Raw genomic sequence first — 7,456 nt, forward strand, 5'->3', positions numbered from 1 at the left:
GGGCCCTTTCCCCCCCCCCCCCGCCCCTCCCCAGCCAGCCCGGTAACTGCTATGGGCTCAGCTTGGACCACCCACACCCGTGCCAGGATGCACTCAAAGATGGAGCTCTTTGAGCTTGAACTTGTCTGGGTCCAGCACTACTGCCAAGGACGCAGGTGGCAGTGCCAGGCAGGTCTGTGCCAGGAACCGGGGCAAGAGCAGGAGCTGAGCATCGGGCCTGACGGCTCAGAGGGAGGCGTCCTGCTGGAAACCTTCGATGTTTTATGTTTTCTGACCCGGGAGCTGTGGGGAGGGGAGGGGCCCTGGGAGGAGCGGCATCCCCTGAAGCAGAAGCCCCTGTCCCCGGAGCATTGGCTGTGTGGCCCGCTCTGCCACCGAGTTTAGGCCTGGGTGGGTCATCCGGAGAGCCTATGCTGCCACCTCCTGGTGACTTAGCTAGTGGGCGCTCGGTTCCCCATTCGTACACCTGAACTGGAGTGACGCTGGCGGCCTGTCCCTTACCTCCTCTTCCCTCCCCTTGCTCCCGTCACCCACCCTCCCCTGCTGCCCCCCAGGAGCATCCGGTGCCTGAGAAACATCATCCACTGGAACCTCATCTCGGCCTTCATCCTGCGCAATGCCACGTGGTTTGTGGTCCAGCTCACCATGAGCCCCGAAGTCCACCAGAGCAATGTGGTGTGTCCAGCAGGGGCAGGCCCACGGGCCGAGGAAGGGGCTGAGTGGGACTGCCCTGGAGGAAAAGGGGCCCAATAAAACAGGAACGGTTCCCCGGGGGCGGGGGTGCATTCTGCCGGTAGGAGGCCCCAAGCCCAGGGTGGGGTGTGGTGGCAGCGGCCTCCCATCTCAGGGTCATCTCTGGGTGGGGCGGCAGGGCTGGTGCAGGTTGGTGACAGCTGCCTACAACTACTTCCATGTGACCAACTTCTTCTGGATGTTCGGGGAGGGCTGCTACCTGCACACGGCCATCGTGCTCACCTACTCCACCGACCGGCTGCGCAAGTGGATGTTCATCTGCATTGGCTGGGGTGCGCGCACCGGCCCCCTGCTACCCCAGCCGGGCTCCCCGTTTCCTTGCCCAGATCTGGTCAGCTGGCTGGGGGGAGGGGGCTGAGAGACCAGGGCCAGGTCAGGGCGGTGGGGTGAGCACCACTCAGGGGTGGGGGGGCAGCAGGAGCACCCTGAAGGAGGCATGCTGAGGGTATGCTGAGTATGAGCTCGACCATGGGAAACGCCTGCCCACTTCTAGGCCCTGGGCTGCACTGGGGTCCTCCAGGCCCTACACCCCGCAGACCCCGCCGATGGGCTCTGTGACAGCCCGTCTCTTCCCAGGTGTGCCTTTCCCCATCATCGTGGCCTGGGCCATTGGGAAGCTGTACTACGACAATGAGAAGTGAGTCACCTCCTACCCTGCATTGCCCTCAGGGCTCCCTGAACCCCGAGATCCAGGCTCCCAGCCCAGCTCGGCCTGACATTCCTGGAGGACCTTCAGCCACATCACCTGCCCAGTTAGGGTCATGATTTCTTCATCCATAGGGATGGGAGGGGAGCTGGGGGCCAGACTCAGTCCAAGGATCCCTAGCAGTGCTGTGCTCTAGGTGAGGCTTGATGGGTAGAGTCAGGCTCTTCTATCTGTCTTGTGATTTCACGCCATATAGAAGAGCATAAGGGTTACTGACGGTCTCTGGAGTCAGATTGCCCAGGTTCTGAATCATGGACCCATCATTAAGTAGTTATATGACCTTGGGCCAGTTATCCCAGTGTGCCTCAGTTTCCTTATCTGTAAAACAGGCATCCTAATAACAGTGCCTCCCGCAAAGGACTTTTGTGGAGATGACCTGAGTTCATATATATTAAGCATTTAGAATAGCGTCTGGCACCATAAATATTAAGACTTGTTTTACAAAAGATTCCATGGGTTTTTATAGAAATGAATCCTGATGACCTCACAGGGTCCTTCCTGCTTCCAGCTCTGACATCCTGAGATGTCTTTGTCATCCAGAGATGACTTTGGTCTAGGGTATTCCCAATCGCCCCTGCAAATGAGACTTCTGCTGCAGTGATTCTCAGCCTTGGCTCGTGTCAGAATCATCCAGGAAGTTTAAAAAGTACCAACGCCCAGGCTTGACTTCCAAAGGATGGGATGTAACTGGTCTGGAGTGTCCTGGGCACTGGGAATTTTAGCGGCTAAGATTGAGAATCACTGAGAGAGAATCAGAAAATATGGCATAGACAGCCCGGAGGTATAGGACCTTCCTTGCCAAAGTGTTCTCAGGAGCCCACTGCCTGAGTGGGGTTCCAAGTGGCCTCCATCACAATGACGAGTCCCCTTCACCCCCTAGAGGGGAAGGGCCACCCACAACTTCACCAAGCTGGACAAGGAGCCTGGAAAATGCTATTCATGTTTACCAGGCTTATCCCTCCTGACTCCTCCCGGCTGGCTCTCCCTGCGTGGGCTGGGTGGGGGCCTGGGTGGGGAGAGCTGCCGGCTGCCAGACATCACTTGGGGGCCTGGCAGTAATGCCCCGGATGTTGGGGTCCCGGTGCAGGAACCTCGTAAACCCTGGACGAAAGTGATTACAAGGGAGTACAGGAAGAACAGTTTTCCAAAAGCCGCCCAGTGTGTGTGGGTCTGTGTCTTGGCGGAAAAAGGATGCCTGGCTTAAGAAAGTCGGTCTGAGTGGCTCTGGAGCCCCATCTAGTGGCGATGTGCTGACACTGCAGCAGAAGGGATCCAGGTGTGAGATGCCAGAATTTGTAGTGCCTGGGGTTGGGGACTAGCCCTGGCCCCAGACAGCTTGCATTTGGTCTCCCTGGTGTCTTTGAAACCTTGAATTTTTTTCAAATCTTTAAAAAGTCAAGAGGTTTCACATAAAAAATCTCAGTGTCTGGTTTATGGAAGCATCATGGGATCTAGGCACCGCGGGTCTGCATACCCTGGGGCCCATCACCTGTGCACAAGGACATGGGACTTCCCATATGCCCCATTCCCAGATCCCCCCAAGAGATTTCTGGAGGGAAACTTGAGAAAATGAAAGGCAGTTCTGCTTCTCCAACAGGTGGAACCTGTGGAATCTCTTCCTTGAGGCCACAATTAAACAGATTCAGAGGTCGTTAGCTGTGTGACAGGGGCAGGGCACCACTAGCAGGCTGGTGCCAGAGCCAGAGTGGGGACAGAGGGGAGAGTGGTGTGCGGATCCCTTGCCTGTGCCACTCAGCGCTCTTCTCCACAATCTCCCTGCCTACCATATTGCCTGTATAGAAGGTGCTGTCCATTCTGCAGCTGGAATAACTGAGGCCCCGTGGTGGGATCTTGACTTTCTGCCAGGGTTGGAATTGAGGCACCCAGATCCTGGCTTCTGGCCCCAGTCCTGCCCTGGCCAAACACTGCCCCCTCCCCATGCCACTGAACTGGACACAGATGGCTTCCCACCTTACCTTCTCTCTGTGGCTTTCTAGGTGCTGGTTTGGCAAAAAGCCTGGNACTCTTCTCCACAATCTCCCTGCCTACCATATTGCCTGTATCCAGCTTTACATCTCATAATAGAAGGTGCTGTCCATTCTGCAGCTGGAATAACTGAGGCCCCGTGGTGGGATCTTGACTTTCTGCCAGGGTTGGAATTGAGGCACCCAGATCCTGGCTTCTGGCCCCAGTCCTGCCCTGGCCAAACACTGCCCCCTCCCCATGCCACTGAACTGGACACAGATGGCTTCCCACCTTACCTTCTCTCTGTGGCTTTCTAGGTGCTGGTTTGGCAAAAAGCCTGGGGTGTACACTGACTACATCTACCAGGGCCCCATGATCTTGGTCCTGCTGGTAAGAAGCTGGGTGGGAGGGGGCAAGACAGAAGGACAATCAGTGCCTCCTGTGGACTGACAGAGTCCCCATGGCCGGGGGCACGGGGCCAGGAATGTGCAAGCACGAATGAGAGCAGAGGGAGAGAAGTAGGGGCTCCAAGACCAGACTTGAGACGGCGAGGCCCTGCGCCATCCACCCGCCCTCCCCCCAGCATCCTGCACACACATGCATGCCCACACCGTCCCACCGTGTGCTCAAATTACAGATCAATTTTATCTTCCTTTTCAACATCGTCCGCATTCTCATGACCAAACTCCGGGCATCCACCACATCTGAGACCATTCAGTACAGGTAACCCGGCCCGCCTCCCTCCCCCAGCCACGGGGGGCCCAGAGATCCCCGCCTCTGACCCAGGGTCTCCCCACAACAGGTCTGACAGTCCCTCCCGAAACCCCAGCTCCCAGTCTCGGACATTCCCGGGACCTGGCACCCTGCCCCCAGGCCCGGCCCTCTTCACCAGCCGTCCCCGGGGCGGGCGGTGACTCTGGGCCTCCCCGCCCCGCCTCGCCTCAGGAAGGCTGTGAAGGCCACTCTGGTGCTGCTTCCCCTCCTGGGCATCACGTACATGCTGTTCTTCGTGAACCCCGGGGAGGACGAGGTGTCCCGGGTCGTCTTCATCTACTTCAACTCCTTCCTGGAATCTTTCCAGGTACTTCCACCCGCGCCTCGCTCTGGCCCTGGGTGTCCCCGACCTCCTTCGGTGGGAATTCTTCCAGGCAGGGCCCTGGAGGGGCAGAGGGTGCAGAGAGGAAGGGGTGGGGGCCTAGAGGCTGGGTGCGGCCACACCGGCCCCAGTCCCTTGACCCACCTTCTCTGTCCGCTCCAGGGGTTCTTCGTGTCCGTATTCTACTGTTTCCTCAACAGTGAGGTAAGGACGTCGGGGTCCCAGAGCTCAGGACAGAGGGGGGCCCGTTGGGACCCAAGGTTGTCAGTAGCTTCCTCCTGTCCTCCCATGCCTGCTGTCTTTTCCCCGCCCCCAGGTCCCTAACGGGGCAGCTGCCGGGGGCCGCAGGGGGTCCCTGCCCACGCTGCTCCTGTAGTGGCACGCCCACTCCTTTGCCCCCATAGGCATGTGGCACAGGGGGGTCAGAAGCCAAGGCTTCAGTCTCATCAGTGAGTCTATGAAAAGGCTTGTTGAAACCAGGAAGGGCTGAGCCCTTGGGCTGGGCATGCACATGTGTGGAAGGTAGGAATTCTTCACGGCAAAGGCCATATGATGCCTTCGCGTGGGTAGAAAAAGGCGCCCCTTCTCAGAACACCTGAGATAATTACCCTAACAAATATGCAGACAAACAGCCTCGACGGCGCGAACGCCACTGCCTCCTGTGTGGCCCTGTGTGCGTTTCACACCTGTGTCCTGCACCCCTGTGGACCCATCACGGGTACACCTGCTTATGGCGGCCCGAGGGGAGGGGCGGGGGTTCTAGACCCGGGCTCGGACATGGTGCTCTGCTCTGTGCCCACAGGTCCGCTCTGCCGTCCGGAAGAGGTGGCACCGCTGGCAGGACAAGCACGCGATCCGCGCCCGCGTGGCCCGCGCCATGTCCATCCCCACCTCCCCGACCCGTGTCAGCTTCCACAGTATCAAGCAGTCCACGGCCGTCTGAGCTAGAGGGCCAGGCAGTGGAAGACGGTTTCCAGGCCCAGCCAGCCGCCCTGTGTGTGGAGGGGATCAGCTCCTTCCCACGCCCTGTACCCCCAGAAGCATCTGGCACTGACATCCTGGGGGCCCCCTCCCTGAAACCCCAGCTGAGCAGGAATTCTAGGCCTATGGGAGCAGACACAGTCTGGGCCACAAGACGAGTGGGAAATAACCTATAAGACTGGGCTGGCTCAGGGCCCCTGGCTCCCGCTTGCCCCAGCCCTCCCTGGAGAAGAAATAAGAACAGAGTGGAAATGGCCAGGAGGAAATCCAAAGTGGCACATGGGTCCCTCCAAGAGATGTTTTCTCCCACAGCACAAGATGGCCAGCCCACTGGAGGCCTGGGGCCCATCCTCGCTTCTCCAGGGGCATCATGGGAAACTCTTGCGAGTTTCCCAACCACGGTGATGATGCCTCCGGATGTTGGCAATTGCCTTCCAATACCGATGGGAACCAAGGTCACGTGGCCAGGAGCCCTGATCAATGTCATTATAGATCAGGTGACATCCTTAGGCAATAGGCCATGCCACTAGAATCCTCCCAAGTCCCCATAACTTCGGCTGGCATCTGGCACTGCCAACAGAAACGCTCTGCCTCGCTGCCTTGCACCATCGGAACTTTACTGCCCTGCAGGCCACTCGGGCTCCCCCTCCTTAACCGCCCATAATATCTGCACCCTGATTTCTGTCACCTCCTATCCCTGGTGCCTCCCCCTTTGTGGAAAGACAGGGGTGGGAGGGCAATGGAGTGGCCTGTGCAGCAAGAGCCAGGGTGTGCCCCGGCCAAAGCCAGTCTCCTTATCAGGGAACAGAGGACACTTGGGGGCCATTTTGCCTCTGGGGCAGCCTCTCCGCTGGTCACAGGGAGTTTGTGGCCCCTGGATGTCCTCTGGGGCATCGTGATGAGCTCAGCAAAGATAGGAGAGGGGGCGGGGCACTTGGCCTGTCTCTGCCTGAGCGTCCCGGAGCAGGACAAGTGATTCTTGGGGCAGCCAGGCAGCCCCCATTGGACCCTCCCGTGTCCAGGGCTACCAGGCCACTAGAGCAAGGCTTTGGGAGATGAGGGTGTCAGCTGTGAGGGGATGGCTGCTGTAAATAATAATATTTATCTTTTCTACCAGCATTTGTGAAGGTCTGGCCTGTGCGGGGTGGGTGGGAAGGGCGCAGCAGAGATGGCGGCCACTTCGCAGTCTTCGGGGCCGCTGTGGGGCTGGGAACCTGATACTGCTCACTCCCATCAGGCTGGGCCGCAGGAAGTAGAGTTAGGGAGGCCCTGACACTCTCCCGGAAACAGAACCAGAGACAAGGTTTCCAGAATGAACCCACAGAAGGGGATCACAGGAATCAGGTGGGGGCAGGAGGCCAGGACAGGGGTCAGTGGGAAGGGGGTGCCCACATGGCAGCCACCACTGCAGGCAGCTGCACATAATCTTGCTGCAGCTTGGGGAGCCCGAGTGGGGTGCACCCTGCCTGCAGCCCATCCGAGGGGCCATGTGGGAAGAAGGCTGCTCCCTGGTGGCATTAATCTCCCTGCACCTCCCTTACCCACACAGGGGACCAAGATCTGAGGCCCAGGAAGAGTGGTGTGTGACAGAGGCAGGCTGCACTACCTCCCCAGGGCAGGGGACGGGGTCAGACACAGACTCCCCACCAGCCTGGGGCTCGCTTGGTCTCATGCGAGGGATGCGGAGAGGGGACCAGGGACCGCAGGACAGAGATAGCTGACAGCTTCCAGAGCAACTGGGGGTGGAGGGTGGTGAGGGAGAAACCCCAGAGAGAGACGTGACTACCAGGAGGGACCAGAAGTGCCTGCTGAGTGTCAAATGGCCGCGACGGAGGCATCTTTCTCCGCTCTGCCCATCACCCAGTGAAGTGAGAGCGCAGGGCTTCTGCACAAGCCCGGCTGTGGGGACGGGCGCTTCCCAAGGACAGAGGAGCCTGGGAGGAGCGGGGGACATC

At 59.2% G+C, this 7,456-nt stretch overlaps 2 protein-coding genes across 2 annotated transcripts in view; one reads left to right on the forward strand and one right to left on the reverse strand.

The window, feature by feature from the left end:
* NSF (N-ethylmaleimide sensitive factor, vesicle fusing ATPase) overlaps positions 1 to 4,156 on the reverse strand; it is a 344,592-nt gene extending 340,436 nt beyond the window's left edge. Inside the window, exon 1 of the mRNA XM_077780453.1 lies at positions 4,153 to 4,156. The gene's annotated coding sequence lies outside the window, so the exon portion shown is untranslated. The remainder of the gene's footprint in view (positions 1 to 4,152) is intronic.
* CRHR1 (corticotropin releasing hormone receptor 1) overlaps positions 1 to 5,554 on the forward strand; it is a 7,754-nt gene extending 2,200 nt beyond the window's left edge. Inside the window, exons 3-10 of the mRNA XM_077780454.1 lie at positions 555 to 675; positions 872 to 1,025; positions 1,330 to 1,390; positions 3,742 to 3,814; positions 4,062 to 4,147; positions 4,370 to 4,505; positions 4,683 to 4,724; positions 5,323 to 5,554. Of these exons, the coding sequence (XP_077636580.1) occupies positions 646 to 675; positions 872 to 1,025; positions 1,330 to 1,390; positions 3,742 to 3,814; positions 4,062 to 4,147; positions 4,370 to 4,505; positions 4,683 to 4,724; positions 5,323 to 5,463 (723 nt within the window). The 5' untranslated portion in view covers positions 555 to 645 and the 3' untranslated portion in view covers positions 5,464 to 5,554. The remainder of the gene's footprint in view (positions 1 to 554; positions 676 to 871; positions 1,026 to 1,329; positions 1,391 to 3,741; positions 3,815 to 4,061; positions 4,148 to 4,369; positions 4,506 to 4,682; positions 4,725 to 5,322) is intronic.
* The last annotated feature ends 1,902 nt before the right edge of the window (positions 5,555 to 7,456 follow it).

This window comes from Crocuta crocuta, unplaced genomic scaffold, assembly GCF_008692635.1.
Source record: "Crocuta crocuta isolate KB4526 unplaced genomic scaffold, BGI_CrCroc_1.0 scaffold288, whole genome shotgun sequence".
NCBI lineage: Eukaryota > Metazoa > Chordata > Mammalia > Carnivora > Hyaenidae > Crocuta > Crocuta crocuta.